Source organism: Homalodisca vitripennis, chromosome 1 (genome assembly GCF_021130785.1).
Source record: "Homalodisca vitripennis isolate AUS2020 chromosome 1, UT_GWSS_2.1, whole genome shotgun sequence".
Classification (NCBI taxonomy): domain Eukaryota; kingdom Metazoa; phylum Arthropoda; class Insecta; order Hemiptera; family Cicadellidae; genus Homalodisca; species Homalodisca vitripennis.
In genome coordinates, this window is record NC_060207.1 from 35,266,418 (window position 1) to 35,294,181 (window position 27,764).

The 27,764-nt window shown below is 30.4% G+C and overlaps 1 protein-coding gene across 12 annotated transcripts in view; it reads right to left on the reverse strand.

The window, feature by feature from the left end:
• Positions 1–2,327: 2,327 nt before the first annotated feature.
• LOC124359657 overlaps positions 2,328–27,764 on the reverse strand; it is a 622,196-nt gene continuing 596,759 nt past the window's right edge. For 5 of the 12 annotated variants that reach the window (XM_046812601.1, XM_046812617.1, XM_046812593.1 and 2 more), the window contains 6 exons: positions 19,821–19,898; positions 18,182–18,349; positions 13,173–13,300; positions 11,690–11,772; positions 8,934–9,123; positions 2,328–7,567 (listed from right to left, as the gene is read on the reverse strand). In XM_046812601.1, the coding sequence (XP_046668557.1) occupies positions 7,466–7,567; positions 8,934–9,123; positions 11,690–11,772; positions 13,173–13,300; positions 18,182–18,349; positions 19,821–19,898 (749 nt within the window). In that variant the 3' untranslated portion in view covers positions 2,328–7,465. Of the gene's footprint in view, positions 7,568–8,933; positions 9,124–11,689; positions 11,773–13,172; positions 13,301–15,677; positions 15,774–18,181; positions 18,350–19,820; positions 19,899–22,956; positions 27,642–27,764 lie in introns of those variants that run through there. The other 7 variants (XM_046812609.1, XM_046812656.1, XM_046812676.1 and 4 more) reach the window with 5 other exon arrangements.

The window sequence follows — 27,764 nt, forward strand, 5'->3', positions numbered from 1 at the left end:
TTGCATTCAATGGTTCTTCATTTTTAGAACAAGACTGTTTGTATTCTGTTTGAGCTTGCAATATTATTTATTGTTTATGAATAAAGAACAATTTTACATCTGACAAGTCATCACTAAATAAAATATGTATATATTTTTATTCACAGAGTTTGTTACATTAATTTTTTAAGTAGGTACTACTTAAGAGAAAAATGAGTAATGTACCCTACCTTTTTGAGACCTTTCAAGATATGCTTTTCAAAATGGTCAATTGCCAATATGGTGACCAATTACATTATTAAGGTACATATGAGGACTTTTCAGAAAGTATAGACATTTTGAAATAAAAGTTAACAAATTAAAAGAAACAACTTTTATTGTTTACATCTAAGACTATTTTTAAACATGATTCCCGTTCAAACTAACGCATACAATCTAGGTGAAGCAACAGTGGTGTTGTGCACGTGTCACACCACTAGTACTGACAACACCATGGTGGCATCGAGTACAGGATTTTCTTATGTCACCTATTTAAATATAAATTGTTACTATTCCTTTTTAAACTATTATTTAGATGTCAAAGAATATTACATTGACTTTGGTTTCCAGAAACCAGTCTTCATAGTATTATTTTTTTTTTTTCCAACTAGAGTTTCAGCTGATTTGTAATCATCTCTTCTGATTAGTTGACTCGATTTCTGCCATTCATGTTTTTGATTCACGCCATTACTATTAGCTGACTCAGATTCCCACTACTTTCTCACATGTTTCATTCTTATTAATTGAGGACATGAGTGAATTTGACATTGCAACGTGTCAACATCACGTTGACATGGCGTCATAGTACTTGTTTATGCAAAAAGTAACTTTTCATCTACAAAAATTATGTTACTTAGCAATTTTATTACTATAAACGCCTGTATATATTATATCAAAAGTTTTAATGCAAATATTTGGTCAGTGTGACAAATGTTCACACCGTTAGTACCATGGTAGACGCCATGGAGGCAAAAGAGTACTTTTTCTATAAAAGACAGTTTTTTTCGTAAAAGTTACTATATTCCGAAATTATAATGCTAAGTTAATAAAATAGGCTAAAAAACTGAATTTAGGATCTCGGGTGCTATATCCTGAAATAGGGCTGTGCTTGAACGTGTTAAGTTACTCATCATAGCGTGATACATTTTTTTCTTTTAAAACTTTAAAGATAACTTAACTACCGGTTCATGCCAGCAGTGTGTGTCCCCATTTTCATAGACTTCATTTTTCAACTCACAATTTACATGCTTCACCTGGGAAATTCAATGATGCAGCAAGCCTTGTTTTTCTGTAAGAAATTTTGGAACCCACAGGGCACAAAATTTGAAGTCGCAAAGTTTTCCACAATAATTCTTACAAGAGTTCGTGAAACAGTGATTTTCATGAATATCATTGATTGTTGCCAACAATTCTTGAGACTAGACCAACACTGCGATCCTTGCTGTATGAATAATGGTGTGACCATTTAAAAAATTAATGAACACTGCCTCACTCTGCTTTCACTTATTATTCTATTTCCATAAACGTCACAAAGTTTGCAATGGATTTCAATATTTTTGTAGATTTTTGTCAACATAAACCTAATCATTGAACGCACTTCACAAATGATAGAATTTTCAATTTCAGCACACATTTAAACTAGTCATATGAGAAAAGTAGGAGAGCTATGGACCACCCACTAACACAGCACAATACGTATTAACATACAAACCTTTTCAAACCAGTATGGCAGCTCTAACCTTGCCCTCTGCGAAGCAACTCCCAAACATCTGTTACGTTCTAGACAACCCTCATATTTATATTTTTATTAGTAAATTTTAATTCTTTGAAAACTACTGTTATTTTAATTTTGATTAATTTGCTTAACATTACTTGAAGTAAGACAGCTACATGAACTCAAGGCTTTAATATTTCTTAATTTATTTTGGAGTCCTCCTAAAAAATATGTACATCTGATTAACATTCATCACTTTAAAAAAAGTTATTCATTGAAAAAAAACAGTAATGATGACTAACAATCAGCAATTAAAGGAATTAGTAACTGTGCCTGTGCAGAAAAAGTGCAATCAAACTTTTGTTAAGCTTATTGTCACTAAAATGTAGATGAATGCAGAACCAGACAGAAAGGCAGTGAATTCAATTTATGGGTATAGTGTTTACTTGTAAGGAAATTACTTCTAATGAAGGTAATCAATAAAGGTATTTCACACATTAGTAATAAATACAAAGTCAAGTACAATAAAGTGTACATATTCATTGTTACAAAAATGCATTGGGGTTGGTACAAAAAAGAGTAATAAATGAAAGACTAATTTTTTAAACATTTAATTCCATAATTTATTTCATTCTTAACAATAAATATAATTTTAATAGATGAAAATAATAATAACGATTCAATAGATCGATGTAAGTAATCAATATTTTACATTAGAGTAATCTAATAAGATTTAATTACTGGAATTCACACATGAGTGCACCATCATTCATCTTACAACAAGAACAGTTAAAGCTCATTCATAAATAATTATACTATTGATCCCATGAATGTGAGGGATTCCCACCCTAGGCAGCCCCACCGCAATACAAGTTTTAGGAAGCAAGTCCATCTAGAATAGTTTGTGATTATATAACATCACACAGGACGGTGGCTGTCCCCATTCCTCCTCACTCTCTCTGCTGTGTATTTGTATAACCAGATCTTACATTTGAATTTAGACAATAAAACATATCATCTACCATCATGTGATGGAGAGGGGAATGAGCACTGCTCGTATGCCCAAAGCCGCTCTACTGCTCCCAGTGGTGGTGGACCTCTCTAGGGCTGAATCTTGACAATGAAAATGAAGTAATTACACAATTCCTGTTTACAGAATTATATTACTGAGTGAAAGCTTATTATCACCCCATAAAATTCCATTTCTAGTTGGTTAATACCTGTCTAGTAGAATTGGTACAGGCAGAACTCTACTCTCTTTAACATCTAAATAATAAAATTGATGCCAGTAGGGTTTTCCACTTCATCAATCTAAGCAATTTTGACGGCTGAGAGTCTGGTTTCAGAATTAAGCTCAGTTTGCCTGAACAAGGCAATAATGGGATATTCCAAGATGGCAGGAGTAAAGGCTCCTTGTACAATTTATATATGACATCCACATTGCATGATTATAGCTTTTTATCTATTGATAGTAAACACTATAATTTTCCATATTTTCTTGAGCACCAGCTATGAGTAGGAATCTAACCTAACAGATTAATGGGTTAATATGGTGCATTACATAGTGAAAAAGTGCTGATAAAAGACGCTATGGTCGCAGATAGATAAAACCTAACTCAGCACCAAGTCCAATGACTCAAACCATGTGAACACTGATTCTCAATCCATCTTTTTGAATAGCTTTGATATTTTGTCATGGCGATTGCATTGTATTAGGGATCCTAGATTCTAATAGCCAAAATATTTCAAAAAAATACATGTCAATATATCTTCTTAGAAATGAAAATCACATTTGTACATCTTGAATTAGCTTTAGAAATCAATGTTTTGTTATGCTCCATTTAAGTATTAAGAAAATGAGTTTTTATTACATATTTTGAGCAGAGCGTGATTTTAAGAAATATTTGAAAATTTATCATTTATAGTCACAGTTTTATATAAAGTAAAATAATCCATAAATAGCTGAATTCCAAATTTTTTTAATAGGCCTAGTGTTTTATCAAGTAATTAAAACAAGTATTACATGAAAGTGGAAACTAAAAAACAGGAAAGTGTAATTACGACATATCATCAAATATGAGTATTGTAACAATAAATTACAGATAGTGCAATACAGTTACAATATTTGTTCTGGTTTCATTTTTACATAGAACTGTGCAAGTCTGCTTGTATACTACCTAGTACTCTCAACTACGATTACAAAACAAGGAACATTACAATATAAAATATGGTATATAAACAATTACAAGCAACTCTCAGTTATACCTCAGTTCAGTTGTAAAATACACAATAACCGTAAAAGTTTTCAGTAGTACGGACAACCCATTATTATATGCAATTAATGAAATAAATACATGGTAGCTAAAATGTAATTCATTGATATATGTATATTTTTATGTGATTTTTGGTTCATGCAAGCATATAAGATCTATATTAAGTTTTAGCATGTGTTGTTAAGCTACCATAACAGGCTATTCTTGCTGTAGTAAAATAGGGGGAAGATTTGTATTAAAAACTAGAGTATATCATGTATTTTAAAACATTTTTAATTTTCTGAATGAAAGTTGAAATTACCAATTATGAGTTATGCTGATGTAACAACATTTATGAGTGTAAACATTTCCAAACGCCATTTAGTCTTTGGCCTTAACTTTTTCGGTTCAATTTGTGAGGGATCTATTTAATGATGTGTTTGTTTATCCAGCTCTAAAGAACTCAATGCTATTGATTTGTTCTAACACACTATTTGTAGATGGTCAGCACAAGGCTGTAGATATTATAACAATGTAAGAGTAAGAGAGCTAGAGCTGCTTTAGGAATTAGGAGTTGGATGGTTGTGAGTTCTGTCTCCCCACAAATAGTTGGATTCAAATATTCTGCTGAATTACTGTTCTCTTGTATGATTAATAGCATAAATAGAACTTAACTACCTTACTTTTTGTTTAATGTTTGTTAACTAAAAATGGTTCTTAACAGCAAGGAAATATTCAAAATTTTAACTGTTAGCAATTTTTCTACGCAGAGAAAACTAGATGGTTGTAAATATTTTAACATCACTGTTCTTCATGAGTATAATTAGATTACTCAGTTTTCTGTATGTATCTCACATCTTCAGATTATTTATGTCCTTTTTGAAACTATATTAAATTTGTGTTGACACATAATATAAGAAGTAAAATATTCAATATTTTACAATAAAACAAACTATTTTATATTTAGTTTGTTTCAACAAAGTTTTCAAAGGACATGAAACTGAGATTATATATCTCAAAACTGAAGTAATGTCCTATCTTCTTATTGGGTACAGAAATAAGTGTGCCATTTCAAGCATTTTAAACTCATATATAATTCCTATGATTTATTAGCATTGATAGTATTGTCATAGCTAAATTTCAAAATAGTACTTGCAATGAACAAAGTAAAGTGTAAGTAAATTAAAATTAGAAAAAATTAATTTGAAAATGTAGTAGGTATTATATATAATCAACAGAAAACTTACTGCAAAAATAACTTAGAAACAGTTAATCTGAAAACAAAAGTATAAATCATTGATCACCTGAGTATTAAATAGCCACAATCATTTCTGGAAGTAGCAAAAATCTTTAAATTATCGGTAATATTTTAGTGTTATTCAGGTAGCTCTATAAAGCATGTAAGTAGAGAGGAATTGCATTCTTCATTAATTCTAAAGTTAAACAAGTGAAGACAAAAATCAAACAAAACAAATTTTTGTGAAGATTTCAAAGCATGACCACGCAATAATGCCCAAGTAAGTAATAGAATTTAAAAACTGAAACAAAACATCTTAGCTACCATATAATATTCGTTGGAGTAGTTCTTTAACATAACGTACACTGTCAAAGTTGACAGCATATTTTGTAAATGCAAGGTCTAAATCTTCATATTATTAAATTAAAAAGGGAATAGTATTTATTTTTACTCTGAATATTTAAATTATGATAAAAGCAAAGTGCAACACTTCTACTACTTAAAATGACATTATAATATTTATTTTACAATTAAATTCAATAATAATAATATAAAAATAATAAGAAACTAGTTTGTGATACAGAAATAAGTTTTGTAGCAAACTAGCATAGTGTAATCATTTTCTTATCAGAAAACAATAATTATGGATATAATCGCTTTTCTGTACCATTAGAGTGAAATGTCAAAGATAAACTAAACACAGTTGGTTATCTATTTCTACACAGTGTCTACATTGATGTTTTGGCTAGAAGACAGTCATAAATAGTTATTTTAGACATGAAACATGTACTGCACAACAAAGAGAACCAAGCTTAACATGCAGTCTACACATCACATCTCGAGTGACTGTGTAGTGATAAAATATCAAAATACTGTGATCTTAGCAAAATTATGGTAATATATCCAACTTGAATGCAAGTTTATCAAAATACTTTCCTTAATTTTATATAAAATATATTTTTTTTAAATTTATTTCACTCAATTCCTCTCAGACTGCGCTACACAAAGCTTGAAATGGGCACATTGAACAAAATTGAGTACATTTAGTTTTCAATGCAAGAAAGCCTTCATAGGAAATACAAGGTCAACTAGTTGAGACTGAATTTATTGACAAAATTGTTACCACCTTATTACATACTTTATACTTGCTAAAATAGATAGATCTTGAAATTGAAAAAACTGTTTGTAAACATTATAGTAACTTACAAAGTTTCTACCATTACTTAAAATCTCAATTAGATGAAAGACGCATTGGAAAAATAATTAGATGTATCATTAAGTTAACATTAGTCATGTATCAAACAACTCACTTCATAGAAGTGGCTATGGGATTGTTTTCTCAATGAAGTAAAAACATTTTTATACTGTTTTAGTAGACTTGTTCTGAAACAATGACCATTGTGAAAATAATAATTCTTATAAAAAATAAGAGTGAGCTACTGTATTATATTATTTTAAGTTTTAGTACCAACCACATGGTTTGAATATATGTGATGAAGGCAACACATTAATGTTCCAGATCACAATGCTGTGAGATATTATGTGTATCACTCTTTACTATAATACATTGCCAAAACACGTTCAACCGATTAGTAAAGGTCGAGAAAGAGATGTTATGTTTTTAATATTACGGTAGCGGAATCTCGAAAGCTTCCTTTCGTAATGTGAAGGGGAACAAGATGATGGTAAGCCAAGTGGCCTAGTCGATGAAGATATTGGAATCAAATTTTTAGCAAGACTTTTGCGTCGAAGAATTTTTTGATTATTGGCGTTCACCACATTATTATCGATAAACCACAGTACATCTGGAGGTTTAACATTATTTGCTTTTGTTGAATTATTAAGGTTGTCTTTGCCAGCACAAATACTTTCTTTATCAGAATTGGAATCGAAAACGTGATCCGAAGAAAAGACTGGATCACTGGACATGCTAGAGCACACCAAGTCGGGAGCAGTCTTGTACTGATCGCACTTGGCTGGAGGGTAGGAAGCGAGCTTATTCCTGCCCAAAAGATTGTTAGCATTGGAATGACATTCAACTTGGCAGTACGTTTTATTCGACAGAATATCAGGCTTCGGCTGACCGTAGCTGATCTTGATCTCGGACACATTCTTGCTGTCACTAAACTGAGCACGGAGATTGGCTAGTGCTAGGGTTGTAGAATTGAACTGAGAGGTCGAGGGTTGTTTAGGAGGATAGAACGTTCGCCCTTCAAACTGCAACTTCTCTAAGTAGTGCCGCTGTCACACCTCCTGCAGGAACTTTAACGGGCAAACGCCCTGACGGTTGTCACCACTTCTGATAACCACCATTCCATCTAACTCTTCACCTATTTGAATCACAATCTGAAACAGAATTTAAATTAATTAGTATGCATGTTAAATAAACAGCATTCAGATCATCTTAAATAAAGTATTTATTTAGTATTTAATCTGAAGTAATCGCATATAACTTACCCAATTAATTCATACGCTATAATTTTATTAAAACTGAGTTTTACAAGTAATTTTTTGAAAGTTTAAAATGACTTCTTCAATACACAACAGACTGTACTTCATGACTCATAATATACAATAGTATATGTTTAATATAAAAGAATAAGTGTTTTTAAAGATTGAAAGCTCTTATTTCTTAGGTATAGCAAATGTTTAGTTTTAAACTTTACTCGCATGTTTTGATTAGATAATAACTATAGTCTATGCAGCATTTTGGTGTCATCTCACACGAGATATTATGAAACCTTAATAAATATTCGGTCACCAACCATTTGAATTCTGAGACATTTTAATTACAGGTAAAGCTTAAATAATTATTAATTTGCATTTTTAACACTTGTGCTAATCCCGTAATTTTACGGAACAGCGAAACTTCCGCAGAATGCTAATCCCGTAGTTTTACCTGGTTGTCATTTCAATTGGTATTATATTACATTGTCTGTATTTAAACGGGTTTTGCCTACTCTACAATGTTATTTGGATTTTTAGTAACACAATTCACCGCTAGAAAGCATCAGATGTATTGAATGAGCTTGATGACAAAGCAACTTCAGTCGCTTTGTTTACGTGCCACTGTGCAAAAACACATGTTTTAAGGTGTACCACACAAAAAAAACTACAAAATATAAAAACATGATTTGTATTATTCAAAGGACAGTTTGTATTTGTAAATGGGTCATTGTAAATAATTGTGTATATGCTTAGTTTAGTTTGTTAGATAAAAACTGTCTCAAAAAATATATGTTTTACAACAACATTTTTTATGTGTAGTTTTTGAAAAAAACACTAACAATCTCACGTTACAAGAAAGAAGAAAGTAAGCTGAATTAAGGCATGTAAGTATTTTTCTTATACCTTAAATACTTTATTTAAGTTTTGAAAACCACCAAAAATGCCCAGCATTCTATAGAGTTACATGTTATTTAGGGTCAGCGCCCAAAGTGTTATAACTGTAAATATCACAATGCTACCTGCATTATAGTTAGAATATCTCTATGTAAAAAAACTAGGTTTTACAGAAATATTGAGTTTTAAGCTGTTTTCTTCCCATGTATTATCTGTGTTTCAAATCAACAGTCTATTTGATTTTTTAAATAAGGAATTATCATTGGATTCAATATTATTACTTTATACAAATTTTAAAGAACACAAATTAAATTTCATACCAATAAAATAAATAACTTATATAGAGTGGTGGTAGTAGATAGTATTGTACCTGATCCCTGAGCAGTGTAAGGCCATTGTCTCCATCAGACACCTGCAGGTTGTGTGTCACCTGCAATGGCCTCTCTCCCACCTGAAGCTTGGTCACATACTTGGATGGGAAGTAGCCAATCCTGCCCAGACACTTGCCTTTCCACCAGTCCTGGTCAGACGTGTCGATCACCGTCACTTTGTAACCCGCCCTATAGTACAGTAAACAGTGTAAACAGGTGAGTCTACATGAGAATCACATAAACAGTGTGAGCAGAGTGCTCAAAGAGATAAATTGTTGTGAAGCATTAACACAAAAGCATTGCAGATTCTATAAGTGACCAGTACTAAGGTGGACAAGAAGCCATGAATCATCTATTCTGGTCTTTTTGAAGAATTTTTAACACCATTCATACTTTTAACCTATTCTAGCAGAGTTTTTAACCAATTGAATGAATATATGTCCCATTATGAAGTAATTATTAAAATAATAATAAATTACAAAAATTCTGAAAAATATAACTATTAATCCGGTACTAATAAATACTAAAAACCATTTTAATGCCGGAACTAAAACTTTTAGAAATAAGGAAATTTCTAGTAGTGTAGATGTGACAAAATAAACTTTCATTTATATTAAGAATGAAAATTAATACCATAATATTGGCACTTTTATTATTGTTTGTATCTTTTATAAAACTTCTAAGTAGACTATTTATATTTCTATGCCATTACACAAATACAACAGGATGTGGCTTAGAGAGAGTTTTAAACGGTTTCTTTAACCCTAATACTGCACTCAAAAGCCCGCTTTACTGGAGACCATCTTGATTCTATCCTGATAAGAACAATGTTAATCTTCAAAAACCTTTAATCTCTTATTTTTTGTTACAGTTATGAAAAATGTCTTATTTTAAAAATATACTTCAGATGCATCCAAAGATTTTACTTCAATATACACTTTTTATAATTTTATTGCTTATATAGAAAAAAACCAAAAATTTATTTGTACTTTTTCATTACACTTCTCTAAAAGGTGTTATGATGCATATTAATCATATCTTTAAAATAAGACATCTTCCATAATTAAACATCCCTATAAATTAAACTTTTCTTAAGTTACAATTACTTTCAGCGATGGCATTTTATAGGCTATAGATGGTTTACTAGTGATTTTTGTATACAGTACTACTATTTCATTATCTGACCAAATTTCAGGCCCTTGGCTATCAATTAATAGAGTGCCTCCTCTATTCTGTAGAATCTATGAGTTCAAAACAGTCAGGCAATTAATTTCTAATGGAATATATTGTCTTTTGAATTTATTGAGTATGCTTTGTACGTATCATTAGGCACATAGCAACAATAATAGTAGTTACTGCAGGGAAAATTGATTCTTGTAACATTTGCAAATATACATTAAGATTTCCATTAATAAAGAATAGAACTAAAATGTGATTCCCAAAAATCCCAGTCCACACCCTGGATAATGGGTGCAGGATTCACGGAAAATATGGTGATTTTCTGTATCCCAGTACTTGCAGTTGTGTTTGTTTACAGTCCCCTTGACAAAAAAACTGCATTCATCACTGAACACAACATTTTGAACAAACAATGGATGATCAGAAATTAGTGATTCCATTTCCTCACAAAATTGTAGACGACGGTCTGGATTGTCTCGATTTAACTCATGTACAAGCTGAATTTTATAAGGGTGAAATTTATTTTTCTTCAGTAAACGTGCTACAGACCCTTGGGAAACATCAAAAAAATTTGCTACTGATCTGGTGGACTGCTGCGGATCTTCAATAAATTGTGCAACAATTTCAAACTGTTTCTCTTCGCCTAAAGGAGGTTGACTTAAGCATGGAGCATCTGAGATGGATCCAGATAACTTGTTTACTAAAGTTCTTAAATACTTTAGTCTATATCAGGTCTATCAGAATGTGCATCATTAAACCGCCTTTTTGCCTCATGATAATTTTCATTAAAATCCCTGAAACTAATGTAATTTCTACTTTATCATCGTGACTACAGGGCATTATTATTCGTAGGCATTATTCAAAAGTAAGAATGACAAAGTGATTCAAAATCAATAACTGTAATAACACTAAAACATATAAAAATGTCTAAAAACACTTCATGAAACAGTAATCACACAATGATGGTATCACTGGATGGTAATGATCTACTGGATAATATCCACTCTAAAAATATGACTTGTTCTGACCAGATTGAAACAAAAAAGGGATTTGATTGTAATAAACCGAACCGGGAAAGTCCAGTCACTCTTTGCAAATAAACTTCATATCTCTGTACTTTCTAATCCATTGTATTCTTCGTTCATTGTATTCCTAACTGATTCAGAGCACAAACAGCTAATAAACCGGTTTTCACGCAGACAGTAACTACAAAAAATTTAAGTGTAAAGACCATTTGGACAACCGCTTGGTGATCTCTGGTTTTCATGATTCTTTAAATTTTCTTATGCTCTTCAAAATAAGGAATCACTTAAAATGGGTTTAAATAAAAAATTTTTTAGTCACCCCCAAAATCCTACATTTTTGGGGAGACACAAAAATTTAAAAAAATATCCATATGAAACTGCCTTTCCACATTGCACCACTACCTAAAGGATATCTCCTTATATAAACTTTAGAACAAAATAGAGGGGGGTCCTGACTTTCTATTCACCCTGTATAATGTTTTAAAATGTTTAAGAGTGAAAGAATGTTTTGCAGTGTGATTGCACTATAATGAGGTTCCAGCAAAACTTACTTGAGATCCAGTTCATCTGCATGACGGGACTTGAAGTTGTATAGCACCACATACAGATTTGTCGGTAAGAGTCGATGAGGTTTCTGTAACAGTTATACTTTTTGAGTTAATGCTGAACAAATTTAAAATTGTTAACTACATCTACAGGAGTTTCAGTGATCTTTCTTGTTTTTGCTTGCTCTTGTGATAAACACTGGTTACAGTAAATATATTATTGAAACAGTGCTGAGTAGTTTTTATAGTTATTCAGTGTTTTAATGCATTCATGGTTTTTGACGTAATATTACGTTAATAGCCATTGCGTAAAAGTGTTACTGACTGATGTAATATTACGCACCATTATATTGTTGCTGTTTTATTCTGTTGTCTAATATAATATTGCACAAGGAACATTTCTATTACAACTGTGTGTCATATAAGAAGTTCTGATGTTTTCTACTAGATGTCAACATTTTCTTGGTCCTCTGTAATGAGTGTTTCCACCTTGGTCAGTTCGCTGTTGTCACACTCTGCAGACAGCTAACATATATTGTTGTTGTTGCAAGTCACTCGTCGTGGAGTATTTTATGGTTTTATTTTTAGTGTTTATTGTACCAGGAAGTATGTGATGCATAAATAGATGATTGATTTTGTTTGCATTATTATGACACGGTCACAGATAGTGAAAATGAGTTAGTGGATAATATATAAATAATTTGAAAAGAGATATTACATTTTTTTAAAGTATATGTATCTAAACTCTACAAACTCAATATCTAAACTCTACGGTCACAGATAGTGAAAATGAGTTAGTGGATAATATATAAATAATTTGAAAAGAGATATTAAACTTTTTTTAAGTATATGTATCTAAACTCTACAAACTTGTCTCTGTAAAAACAGCGATACAATTCAGCAAAACAACATAACTTTAGGTACAAAAACACTGTTAGGAGTTAATGGTATCAATTCTCACACTTGGGTACATTCCAACACTACCAGGATAATTTTACACACTATGAGATTTGCTTAGTTGTCTTAGTTGAATGGAGATACCCAGTGGCTCATGACTTTAAAAAGAGTGTCTCGCTGCAACTGGCCTAGTAGCTTTTGACAACCCTTTCAGTAATTTGGGAATCATTATTTTGTTTAGAGCTCTTATTCTGGTAATCATCTGGGGGACTCCTTAAACAGCATATCTACATTTTAACGATATTTTATGGCATCAAGAAAATAACCATTCATCTCAATCCCAGGTAGTTGGTATCTGTGAGGTGAAATGAAGGGGCCATGTGGCCCTAATTTTTCCTCTGTACTTATGTAAAAATAAAGAAATTATTCATTCACTTATCTCCCACTCTCAAGTAGTACAATGATCATTGTTTGTTTATTAGTTCACAACTGAATTTACCAGTTGCTGACAGTCATATTTTGGGGGCATGCTCTGCGGCACAATCTCCTACCCATTTAAAAGCCTTGGAGTTTTATGATAGTCAAATTTTACCGGTGAAGGACATGGGGAGGTACTGGCTGAAGATAGAGATTTCTCGTTGTCGTCAGGAAGCTCAACCGAACTCATGCGCATGTTTCGAGCTGATAGCAGTCTTCGGTTGTGGACAGGGCTGGATGGGGCTGTAAGCAAGGGCAGATGATCAGTTAGGTACATCCGATTGTTATTATTATGTAAACATTGGTTTTACATTCTCAATTAGATATGTTTACATCAAACTACCTAAAATTTTAAATCACAATTTAATTCTGTAATTTATAGTAAGGTTATTCAATCACAACTTTAATGTAATCTTAAGATTGGAATAAAGAGTCTAATTGTAGTTCATAAATATAATGAATTTTTATCATGTAACAAAACCTTTTTATTAAAAACATAAATTTGTTTATGGGAATTATGTAGCATAGAAGGTAAAAAGGTTAGAGGAAACTGAAGTCATATATTGTGCTTATAAAGATTGCAATGAATTTTGTTAGAATTGTGTATATGTTTTATTGAGTTAACATTTGATTGATTTCATTCTTTATTCACTCTATCATTTGAAATATTAAATATTCATATTATATAGTTTTCCCTGAAAATCCTCAGGAAATATTCCTTAAGTCTAAAACTACATATTTGCTACTGTTACTATACAAAACATATCCTCCTTCCACTCAAGTATCCAAGGTTGTCAGGGGGTCTGCTACAGTACTGCACCTACACATTCATCTGTCTAAATAATGAAGCATCTACAAATAGAAAAATTTATTACACCAACAACTAACACATCAAATAATTGAAGATTGACAACTTTTACAATATTCCTATTCTAAGTGTTTGTTTGTTATATACCTTGAAAAATAAATTCGTAAAATGGCATATTGTATATAAATAATTTATTCAATCTTTTAATTCCAAAATACAAATAATTAGCTTCTAATTTAAATTCTTTCATATTCGTCCTGGCATGATAGGGTTTGAATATGTAAAATAATTTAAAGGGAGACATAATTATGTTCAGTATAATATATACAGGGTGATAAAAAAGTACTATTCCCTAATAATTTTTAACCGGTTGCAGATAGGAAATGAAAATTTGGTGAATATTTCTACCTAAGGCAATATTTTGGGCATGCTGATAACTTACTTGGGGGCGTGCCCCAGCTAAATCCAAATGGTAAACCCATTCCTTGGATATGTAATTTAAATTCAGATTATAATTTCAATCCAATACAATTACATAAATCATAGCTTACATTAAAAAAAAGACTTAACTATGAGTTAAAAATTTTCGTAAGCACTTTCAAAATACAAATACAGAAGACCCTCATAGTAAGAATGACTTTATTTAACTTAATTTCCATGCTCATTTTGCAATAAAAAATTCAGAGTGGAAGTATGTCCTGTGTTTTAACTTAATACTGCTCACTGTTTACTGCACAGCAATGGATATTTAACTAAATGTGGATAGTTAACATTAGGAGATATAAATTTCTCTATATTAAGAAAAAGTTTAAATAGGACATCATTAAATAAGGTCATTGACACATAGCTGGCCACTTTGAATATTAGCGAGTCATCTCACTAACAAATAAGTCCATTTCCACCCTACAACATCAAATCATGTGTTCTCCATATACTGAACAAAACTCTCAATGAATCTTGATGGTTTGGATTTTCACCTAAAAATTAAACCTGGACATAACAGTTCGCAGGAGTTATTTGTTGTGGTGGTCATTTCTAACTTTAATTTAGAGAGCTCATAGAATGGTGGAACAATCTTCAAAGTATCACTGTCAGATGCAAAATGGATGTAGCTACACCAAGATCATATCTATAACTACTCATTGATAGATGCAGAGGAGGGGCCCTGGAGGCCATGGCCCCCTCCGATATTTTGAAAAAAGATGTTTTTATGGAAAAACTTAATCATTCTTGTATTGAAAACACAAAAAATAAAATAAACTTAACTTTGTGGACTAAACTTTGAGTATGAGTAAATTTCTTTCTACAAATTTTATTTTTTGTTATATTTGTATTTTTGTTGTATACATCATTTCCTGCTTTTAATTTTAAAACAACTCAGTCCCTCTGAAATTTAGGACTTGATCCCCCTTTGGCACCACTAGCCACATAAACAGGCAGCAATGGAATTATATTTCTAAACAATTCTCATAACAAAAGAAGGGATACCAGGTTGAAAATATTCAGTTGGAGGACACCCTTTTCAGGTTCTCCTGGGGAATGCCCTTAAACTTATGAATATGTAAAAGTAAGCCTCACTAATCTAGAAATATTCACCTGAACTTACTTTATATCTACAATCATTCAAATTAGGGAGGGTAAACTTTTTCATCGCCCTATATAGAACCATGCACTAACAGCCACACTGTGATAACTATGTCCAAAATGAATGTATTACAATGATATTGTATGGATCACTAAACACTCTGTGATACTGTCCAACAATGAGAGGCTACACTAATATATCACTAGGGAACATCAACAAGCCCATACTTGACCAGCATTGACTGCTATGGACAAAGACAGGCCTGCGTCTTCGGCCCCCCACTTGCGGGTACGTTTCCGAGTAATCCGCATCAAACAAACATACTGTACATCACAACTCCATGTACCTACCAACACTTAACTTCGCTAGTGAAAGAATTCATTTTTCTATCAGGACAAAACTATGGGGTGATTAAAAACTATACAGTTTAGTTAAAATTATCCAAAAGATAAAGTTTAGTTCATAACTAATTATCTCAACAATGGAGTCATCAGTATTTTATATGAAGACTCATACATTTTTACATGATTAAAAAACTATTATTAATGGTTTTATAAAATGTTAGTTAATGACAATGTATGTCATCAGCCATACTCAAAACATGATATTTTAACATTCAACATTGCTAAACAAAATAACAGCTTGATTTATTCTTTAAATCTTTATCTGTGCAAAATTAAATTTAAAGAACAGTTTATTTATATTGTAACAAATTTGAATAGTCCATTCAAGACATTTATAATAATTCAAAGAAGGATAAGACATTTTACAAAATATTTATGCAAACAAATATATTATTTTTGTTGATGCATATTATTCCACAGAGAAACTTCAAAGTTTGACACAAAAATATTTAGAAATCATAAATAGTTAATCCAGTTAAAAAAATCTTTTAGATAAAATGAACATGACAGTTTAAATTGAATTAATTAATATTCAATATATCAGTATTTCATCATGTTGAAAAATAATTAATCATAAAGATACATAAACTTATATTGTACTAAGTGGTGAAATCTTACAAACAAGCAGCATAGATACAGTATAAACCAATTAATGACCAATTGTAATATACAGCAAGGTTAGCATATATACATATAAAATTCTAATTATGTAAAATTCACAGTCAAACAGATGGCATAATCTCTGTACCAGCTGCAGAAGATTCTTGTGGAATTCTGGAAAATCACATTGTTATTAAACTTGTTACGAGTGAATAAGTTTTATTTCACATTAACTCTGATCAGCATTAAGAAATGAAATAATACCATGTTCAGTAAAATATTCAACTAAACTCTTTTTTCCATGTGGAACACTGATGCAGAAGTTAAAGCAACACACCTTCAAATAAAATCTGAAAAGGAAATGTATATACTTTTTATTACTAACTTTCATTGAAAATAAAAGATTCTCATACAACCAAATACTAAAACCTATATTTTATTAAAATTCATGTTAACATATCTAATGTATAATTCCAGAAAGACAGAACATTAGGAGTATACAAGTATATTTTGCAATGAAGAAGAAGTTTGTTATCATTTGACACAAAAATTGTTCAATAAAAGAATTTAACATTGAGCTAGATAAAAAGATACCTTTTTTATTCTTAATGAATTTACTGAGGAGACATGAAATACATTTGTTTAAACATATATTCTGTAGGATCCAATACAAATATTTTATGGTATGTATAGGAGCTTTCAAATAAAAACATTGCTCTATCATATTGAAGGAATAACAACTTTCAATCTCCTATGGTGTGTCTTTCAAGCTGGTGTTCTTGAGAATTCTACCATACAGCAACAAATGTTGCATTAATAAGTTAATGGCCTTGATAAAGTAATAAACCAAGTTGTTTTGTTTGAAAATTCTAAAAAAAATGGACTGCATATATGTAAGCTTGTAATTTGGTTTTGGTTGGATTAAAGGTGTAAATGACCGTTTCACGAGGAAGTTTATATGGTAATAACACTATTCAAGACACATTTATACTACATATTGTTTGTTTATATAATATTTAACTATAGTTTAGGAAAGAAATTTCCTGAAAGAAATCATGTGCCTGTTATGTGATAGGCTCATCAACTTTATTACAATTGTGTTTTTATATGAAAAATGGATGAACAGCTATAAAAATATGGTTATTGATGTATGAATATGTTTAAATGTTTCTAAAGACTATATGAAATATAGTCAATCCGTGAACTATTTACTATTTACTTTACTACTATATCTTATTGTTTGTTAGTATCCAAAATGAGAGTAAATTTCTTTATTTTATCTCTATGATGATTTTGTGATAACTATGGTAACCTTGATATTAATACGAATTTTAAGAATAGTGATAATATTATACATATTTTGCCATGCTACATGACCTTCTGAACTTCAGGCATCAATTTACTGTAAAGTTAAATTCATCACTTGGAGTTCAGGGAGTTACAATAGAGTACTGAAATTAAAAATTAAACCATTCCTAGAACTAGTAAACATCACAGAAGAAGAGATATATTTAGAAGCAATGATTGTGTTATTGTATAATCTGAGCAGTTTACTATAAATAGCAGTTGCTTACTATTTAATATACACCAAGCTCCACTATTTTCTAAAACAATAAAATAGAATATTTTTCTAATCAGATAATTAATTAAAACAAATACGCTAAAACATTCCTTAAAAATTGTAAGTGATAGAAAAAACAGTTGAGGTATTGTAAAGTTATGGTTACATTGCAAACGTGAGGAGGAGGAGTGGCTGGAGGCTGCCCCGCCCGAGGCAGGGGTGGAAGTGGCGGGGCCCCCGCGGCGCCGTTGTACATGCTCCGTGGACTCTGGGGAGTCTAGGGATAGACTTTTCATGCGAAGGTTGAGCTTCTGGCGTCGCGGGCTGTGGGGTGCTGTGGAACAACCAAACTACTTACTACCAACCAAGCAGCCAATCGCAACCAGGTCATGGAGTGTGTTAAATTACGGTATTAAAACCAAGGGAGCATTATTTATATTTTGCAAGTAAGTACCAAACAGATCAAACATACTTATTACGGAAGTGAAAAGGTTAGTAATCTATAAGAGTTATAAACTAAAGCAGTTCTTAATAAAATTTCAAAATATACAAATATTATTATAAATATTCTACAAAAATATTTGGTCGAAGTGAATTTATTCATTTTACTGAGTATGATTATTATAAGTAATAAAAACTTATCATTACAATTAATTCTTATTTAACTTAAATACAAATTTAAGAAACAATAAACTGATTATTCATATTGAATCATTTTTATATCTTTAAATACTAACACTAGCTTTACTGGTGAACTGTCCTATAAGAGATAAGTATTTATTTTCCATAAGTAAATAATCTTGAAACCTAATGATGTGTTCAGTGCACAATTGAAATGGATTTTTTACTCAAAATCAACATTTTTAATATATTTATTACTTTACAGCAGTAAAGCATTAAGTATTTTCACAAGCACATTTTTAAAGCTAGTGATTTAAAACTATATAATCTTTTTAAATTGTACTGTCAGCTTTAACTTCTAATGTATGAAATTCAATTACCCCATGAGAATTATTAGTTATTGATATGTTATTGTAATCCTATTATTGTTTAGTTGGGTGTTTAGCCATTGTTTAAAACATATTATATATTGATGATTAGTGTTGGTAGGGATGTAAGTGAGGGTTTCAATATCAACTTTGGAGTGACTAAAGAAAACGATCAAGGAAACTGATTATGATATCATCCAGTAAATATTATATAGGAACAACATCTATTGTAGGAAGATCTAGACTAACTAATAACATGCTCAAAACAGTAACAAGAGATGCAAATGTGGACTACTGATACATATGTACAACACACAATTTTGTTTGATTTACAAATTGATCTAACCTTACCATCCCTGTTGGCTGAATGTGTAGCACCCTGGGTATCTGGGGCTGAATCGCAGTAAGAACACGGAACTTTCAATTATGCTACCAAATATCATTTTGTTCTTTGCTTCAGAGAGGAAACTCAATGCTGCATAGATTACCAAATTGTGTTGATTGTGAAAGGAACCATTGACTCAAAACCATTATAATTAGTATCTAACATCCTGGTACTTGTACTTACTGTTTTAAAAATTCCAATTAGTACTTTAACAGCTATAAAACAGTCCAATAAACTGTAGTAGCAGTTTAGTCTCAAAGTTAACAGCCTACTGTAATACTTAATGGGATTTTAGCAATGGTGTAACTCTGGGATCGATATAGCATCCTTGGTGGGACTATATTACAATGCACAGTGAACTACTGGGTATCACTACAGGGCAGGTGTAATTCACTACTCTGGTACTATACAGTGGAACCGACGCTACAGACCAGTCCGACAGATTGGTGAGCACATTTGAGGTTCCGTCGGGGTGGTCGCACTGCTTTTTGATCCACAATTGCTCGAACCTAATGTAACTTTCGGTTAGTATACAGCAAGGTTGGTGATATCTAAAGTCACATGAGGGTGAAGCTGATGATTATGGGTCATGGTAATTTGGTATTCAATAATCCATAGTGGTAAATACTGACAATGATATGTTTGAGATTTTAATTGACAAAATTAAATACATAGGCTACTCATCTATATACATATATATGAGGAAAGTATTTGAACCTTATCATTTAATAATATATAATTCTATCAATGTATAGAATTTAAGTAGATAAATAAAAGTATTTAGTTACAATCTACAAGGATTTCCTTACTCAAAGCACTACATAGTAAACTGAAATTAGTGATATGTCGAAGTCAAATCTTGAACCCACCAAATCTTCAAAAAATGTTTAGAACAGAGGTTATACAATTGAATGTCCCAAGATTTGCTTGTATCACTAATAATTTGGTAGAAGTATTGTTTACTTCCCACCATTTTCAGAAAAGTTTGTAGACATATTAAACATAACTACGAATTGCAATATGAACAAAAGTTAGCAATTGTCTGATTTTTATCACAGATCAGCTAAAGTCCTTGCATAAATGTAGCAGACAATCACCAATTATTATTCAAAATTCATATCTAATTTATGTAGGTGCAAATAAATATATTCTACATAAGAATACTATGTAGGTTTTCATGGGTAGAGGGGTTTGAAATTTTCATTTTAAAGTACAATGCATATTTTGAATAATTAATAAAAATAAATCTTCTTATTTCTAAAGTAACAGGCATATATTTTGGGAAAACATTTTTTAATTTATTAAATAAAAGTAGAAGTTGGAGGATAAGACTTGTAAAAATCCGTTTAAAATGGTATGCTATTCTTGGTTTACTTTTGTACTATCAAACGGTTTCCAAGAATGGGAAAAACTGGCATGATAATCATTTAATTAAAATCTAACCTGTGCAAAACAATAGCAATTAGGATTCAAAAATTTGAGAATGAGGAATCAATTTTTACAATTCGATATTGGATTCAAGATTTGAAAGTTCTGCATTTGACCTAAATATAATTGAAATATTAATCTTGTTTTATATTGATCATATATTACTGTGCAAATCATCAAGATTTATAATTTCTATAAAACTGACATACCTGTCAAACCATTGCACAATGGTAACATTTATTAACATTAAGATCGTGGCTGATAGGATAAATTTAGAAAATGTCCTACAGAAGACAAATGACTTGTCCTTAAATTCAGTCTTAAAAAATAGCATTACTCGAAAATCATTGTTCATTAAGCAAATTAATCTGAATCTTTCTATTTTTTCTTACAAAATAGTATTCCAAAGTATTGTTCCTAGTATTTTGTTAGTGAAATTTATGAAAACTATCTGCACACTCAATATACTATTGTAGTTGTTCAAGATGCATTTTATAGAAAAGTATCCTTAATTTTCAATCATGTAACAATGTACTTCAGGTCACGTCGACCCACATTTACTCAATTCCCAGTTTTCTTTATCTAAAGAAAGTTACTCTATTCAATATATTTGGAATATAGCTTAATTAAACTATAATAACACTACAGTATGTGAGAACAGTAACTGTTGCAACAGTCTTTTGACACAACTCTACCAGATTTTGAACTCAACTAATTTATTTAATGCAAATCAGTAGAACGTGCCACTTCTACAAAGAACTTGTAAAACACTATCTAATAGTATAGTTCTAAAATGGAGTGCTAGTTAAATAAACATGCAATGAAACAAAGTTTCTTCCATGCTAAAGATTTAAAACATCGCTAGCACAATAAAAGGAAGAAAGTGTGGAACAAATGATGCACTAGTACAGTAATATATACAAAAATAATTATTTAATGCCATCAATTAAATGGTTATGTTAAACCGGTCCCAACAAAAGGTGTTAGACAGAAGAATGCCACTAGAAACATGCAACGTCAATACAATGACGCATTTTAAACCCACTTTGAAGAATTAATACAGCATTATCACATTCTTCACTCTCTTTAAAAGCATAACTGGAATACACACTAATAAACCATTTTGTCATCATAATTTAAAGGACATATTTGATAAAGCCTTATTGTTTTCTATTTACAAAGGTCAGTTTATGTGGAGATAAAACAACATAGAAGGGAGGCTGTTTTCCAATCTGGCATGAAAAAAATAACAAAATTAATACTATCCTTTCTCTACAAAACGGCATCTGTTAATGGTAATTAGTGGAAGCATTGTAATTCAATACAATGCATCTCAGTTTTAGTACATAGGAAACGAGAAACATTTAGAGCACATGCAGCACAAACACAAGGAAGGATTACATGTAACAGTAGCCAAACATTTCAATCAATGTGTTGTATTCTGTAGTTTAGTTGTTGCCTTGATATTATAAATAATAAAGGATGGTTATTTCAGACCACAAAAATATATTATTGAAAGAAATTTCAAACAGAAACCAATAGGAAAACAGTTAATAAATTCACTACAAGTTTGAAAATATTAGTTTGATGAATGCATCTGATATTTTCTAATCAATCAACAAGATAATGGATTACCTTGAGCTGTTGAAAGTCAGCATTAAACGAGTAAATTTTCTGCATCTTCTTGGAATTAATATTCTCTTCCCTTTGAAGCACTTCAAATCGTTTATAGAATAGTGAGGAAATTCTTATTTTGGAAGGTTACCTGATTGTAAGCATTGTTGAAAAAGAGAAAGAATATTACAGTTAAAATTAGTTTTTTTATCTAACATGGCAGTATACTGCAAACATTAGTGAATTATTGTTATATGATGGTCTTTTGTTTTTAGACAGCATATAAGCATGATTAAACACTTTTAATGTAAAATAAAGCTGTAGTGAACAGAACAAGTTATTTTGTAAGTAAAATGTATTACGATTTTAAATTCAAAGAAATTTGTTGAAATAAGTCAGTTTCTTTCTATTTTTCTTGTTCCGTGATTTTTCGTAGACAAAAAAGTAAATAAGTACTGTACAGCACTGGTATGAACCAATAATATTTCACTGGAAATCAAAGGAGCTAAAGAATAACTAAATGGAAACATAAAGAAGGTGGTTTAATCTTTATACACAACTAGATATCACAGAAAGCACACTTAACAGTTTGTTTGTTTGGACCAATCAATGTGGGGCGAACTCAAGGTATGCATCTTCATGTTAGTCTTAAGTTTAGTTATTTGTAATAAAAGTTGATAAATATTTAGTTCATTTGTTTAATAGTTTAAATTAGAGGTACCATTTCAATATTAACAATAATTACTGTATAAAAGTTCTATTTAAGTTTATGTACATATTTTAAATACTATATTTTCTTTAATAAGTAGTGCATTTATTATTTAAGTATTAATCAAGTATAAATTGGGATCTAAATATTCCTTTATTTTAATAAAACACATTTATTGTAATTAACCTTAAGGAAATAAAATAAGTTTGACTTAATTGAATTTTGAGATTTTGTCCAAAACAATTTAAGAACTAATACAGACAATTAATTTTTATTAGTTTGCCAACTAGTCTAAAAGGAGTACTTTGTGTTTAAGATTCGTCATGAAAATGTGAGTTTACAAAACACTTTGTTGAATAAAACTACTTAATAATAGAATAATGTTTTTTTGTTTACTTGTTTATTTTTATCTACTTGTTTTTGTTTAGATATTTTCTATACTTGTAATATAGCATATATTAATGACGGTTTACAGTTGTATTTGGATTATTCACGTCACAAATACGGATAGTTATATTAAAATAGTTTTGGTCTTAAACTGGAGAAAAACATTAAGAAAGAATATTCCACTATTAAACACAGACAATAAACAATATCTTATCATAACTCCATGAATATATACTGAATATGCCTGTATTGAGAAAAGAGAATATCCAATACCTACATAATGTATGCCAAGCTTAGAGTAAAAAAATTATAATGATTAATTTTTATTATATTAAATTTAATATTGAATAGCTTAATAGTTTATCAACATTTGGTTCATTATACAATATGAGACTCAGTGCATTAACCTATTAACACAAGTGTCAATTGTCAGAAATAGCATAATATAGAGTAAGTTTTATTACCTGTATCAAATTTAGCTTGATTAGCATGCATCCCGTACTTAAAAGCTTAGCCTCACACAAAGCCAAGTTTCCAGATCTAAGTGTACTTGTATTAAATTTTGGATATACAGTTCTTTCTACTGAATTGCAAGAGTTTTAAATATTTTTATTTATTGAGTTTATATTGAGATAAAATACTCTAAAATGAAATATTCTTTTGTATCGTTAATTAATTCTCGTTATGTAAATATGCAATGGAAGAAGTTTTGTTTTTGTTATTGTGTTTCTATGTGACGGCGAGGAGGAGCGATCTAGTTGGTGGTGGGGAGTGGCAAGAGGGTATTTTGCTTAGGGCACAAGAATAGCTTACACCGGCCTTGTGCGCTATCTCTTACTCAGAATAGCCAATGTATAGATCGCTTGGGCGTCAGCACTCTTAAGAGGAAAGCAAGACATGACCACAGCTGGCTGATCAAGCTACCATTCACTCTATCAACGGCTTTATACAGTGTAATCTTGAATTTCCCACATGAAACACTGTAACATGTTATATTATTTACTATGTATTTAACTCTGTAAAATTTAACAAATTCCGTTCTCAACAAACATGTCAATAAAGAATTTTTTTACTTTAACTTTGCTTTTATTACAGAACTGTATAAAAGTAATGCCTTCAATTCAAAATTTAAGACCAAAATTATTTTGTTATAAATTTTTTTATTTGTACCATTGTTTTCCTCTATAATATAGTATTTAATTTGAGAAACACCCACTAATCATGCTTTAAATACCAAGTACGTTTATGTGAAAACCTGTACCAAATTCCCAATAATCGTATCCTAATAGATCCCTCTCATTTAAAAATAATTATAGAACCAACATTTGCTTTAAACGTGTACATACATTTTTCAATAAAGTGATATAAAATAATTAATAAGTATCTTCTTAGAGATAACATTATAAGTATTGGTGATGACATATTAGGTTAAAATATTGTGAATGCGAAAATTAAAACGTTTTTACGTTAAAACAAACTTAAGCTGCCTCATCTTAGTTGTGTTTTCAATTTTATTATTACTATTAAACAACTAATATTAACAGAAACAAATAATTTAGACCAAAATATTCTTTAAATATTAAGCTTTTTTATATCTTTTTAAATATTCTCTATCTAAATGATATGCTTTTGTACCATCAGTTTTAACAGTACATGTAATTTTTGGTTATTATTTAAATTAACTTAAATCTTGTGTGTTGTGTTATGTTTTGCATATAATGTATACAACCTAACTTGGTGCCTACACTTATTATAGGATTAGGATCCTGAGACACTTTATTAAGCTGGTATAGTTCTGTATTTATATATTTCATCAGTTTTGTTTTTGTTTTTAATCAATAAAAAAATTAAAACTTACTTCATAATTAATTGTCATATTTATCAAATAAATTAAAATAACATAAATTACACAATGCTGATGACAATATTTTATTTTACTCTGATAGAGTACAAATCAAAAAAGTATAAAAACCATTATTTTCATCAGTATTATACAAGAGATTGGGAATGCCATATAAAAGTTAACACGAAGATAAGATAAAGTAACAAAGTAAACTAGGAAAAATCAGAGAGTAAAAATTATTATTCCAAGAAAGAAACCAACAGCAATATTTGCCAGTAAAATTAAGCCAGAACACATTTGAATATGACAATTTAAATGTGGTCTAAAAATATATAGGTCTTTTGTAAGACTGGGATAACTGCCTGACAATACATTACATGAATTGTATGTTTTATAGCTCATTCAATACTCTTCATACAATATACATACATGTTAACACTCCAAAATATGTTTATTTTCAAATATTCATTTCCTAAGAAAAAACTTTTTAAATGTAAGTTTCATTAATAAGCTAGTATGATTAGAAGAAGTGTACAGCAATAAGTTATTTTGTGGCTAGTATTTCCCAATGAGTGGGCAAATCTAATTATTTCTGATGTGTGTGTGTTTGTCTGTGCTTCATGGAATCACCAAATTTGCTCTCTAATGCAACGAGATAGAATGGTTGCAAATTTGGGATTTCTTTCCAATGTGTATTTTAACTTGTTTTTGCTTGAACACTCCTCAACTGGAGTATGCCAAGTGATTCCCTGTTGGAGACCTCAGTAGATGTAGCTCAAAAATAAGTTTTTACAAATATGATATTAAGGATAAAACACAGAGAACTTGTGATATTAATTTCCAAGAACTTTGTGGAGTGCACATGTTCTAAAATATAGTTATCGATTTCAGTTTTAGGATATTTTGTTAGTGCTATATGTACAGGTATAGCTCAGAAATGATAATAATTAATTTTATTACCATGCACCAACAGATCGTTAACATTAGGATAACAATTTATTCCTAATGCGGATAAATTATGATTTTTTTCGAGATTTCCTTAATTCTTAGTGGATATTGGAAAATTTATTTTATCTTCGAGCCTATAAGCTCTTGGACTCAGAGATATTATACGGCACCTTCACGTGGAATCCGATGCAATGGAATCTCACTGAGGTAGAACAAGAAACTTGGACTTCTGAAAAGGTCCTCCTTGGGAAACCTTATCTTGGTAACATTTGTATCACTGGTTTATTTGCTTGTGGTACAGAGTGAACACATGTACCAGGTTTATTACTTGTACGAGTTGGCATTCCATTATACAGATAAAAACACACACATATACATAAGTAATTAAATAACCCCACCAGATAGAAAGGGAAATCTAAAAGCTTCTCAATTTTAAGTTGTGTTATGAATATTAAAAAAATCAAGATGTCATAGATTTTTTTATTATTTAAGTGATTATATATGAAAGAAGACTTTACAGACTGATAGAAATCCAAATTACATTACATAAGTGTAATCTCACTGATTTTTTGTTTGTAAATAAAGATACAGTTTGTGAACATATTTACATAACAATATCTAAATTATAATTGTAAAAGATTTTGTTATGGTACTATCTACATTGTAAATAAATTGCTTTGTCAGCTTTACCATATTTCAAACATTTGTTTACAAGTATCATGTACAATAATTTTAAGAAATTATAAGAATAAATAAATGGCAAGTTTTGCTTAGTAATCCAAAACTTGAATATCTTTGGATTTTTACCTTTGGTAACTTAAGTAGTAATCCTACAAGAAATAATTTTTGGTACACACTTGGCCAGGAGTGACTCATACTTTGACATTTACAATTTTGAATAACTGACATTTATTCATTACTTTGAAGAAATTTATTGCATAATAATTTTAATAGCTACAAGGTGCACTATCCATTGGTATGGTTATCTTAGTCTGTTAAGAGTGTTTAACTTTTTATAATTGATATAATATTATGCTTAGTTTTAAGATAATAAAATATAAATTTTTAATAATCATGCATATTTTCTATCACAAATTTCTTTTTTAGGAATCTAAGGATTTTGGTGGTTTGTAAACAATAGGTTAGGAAACAAAAAAAAATTGGCAGTTCCTACAGCGGATAGACTTTATCATCGTTTTTTGTTGGAGCCTTTTTTCAGAGACATTGGCGATGACATATCACTGTTGTTTCCATTCTCCTGCTTGTCTCCTAACACCAGCGGCTGGCCGAACGGTCGAGTGCCTGCTGCGTACTGAGCTTGTTCTGCAAACCATTAGTAGGCCCAAACTTAGAACAAATTAAACTAACCAAACATACATAAAGAAAATAACCATAAGAAACTGAACATTGTTAAACTTTCTCATAAAAATGATTGAAGAACAAAAA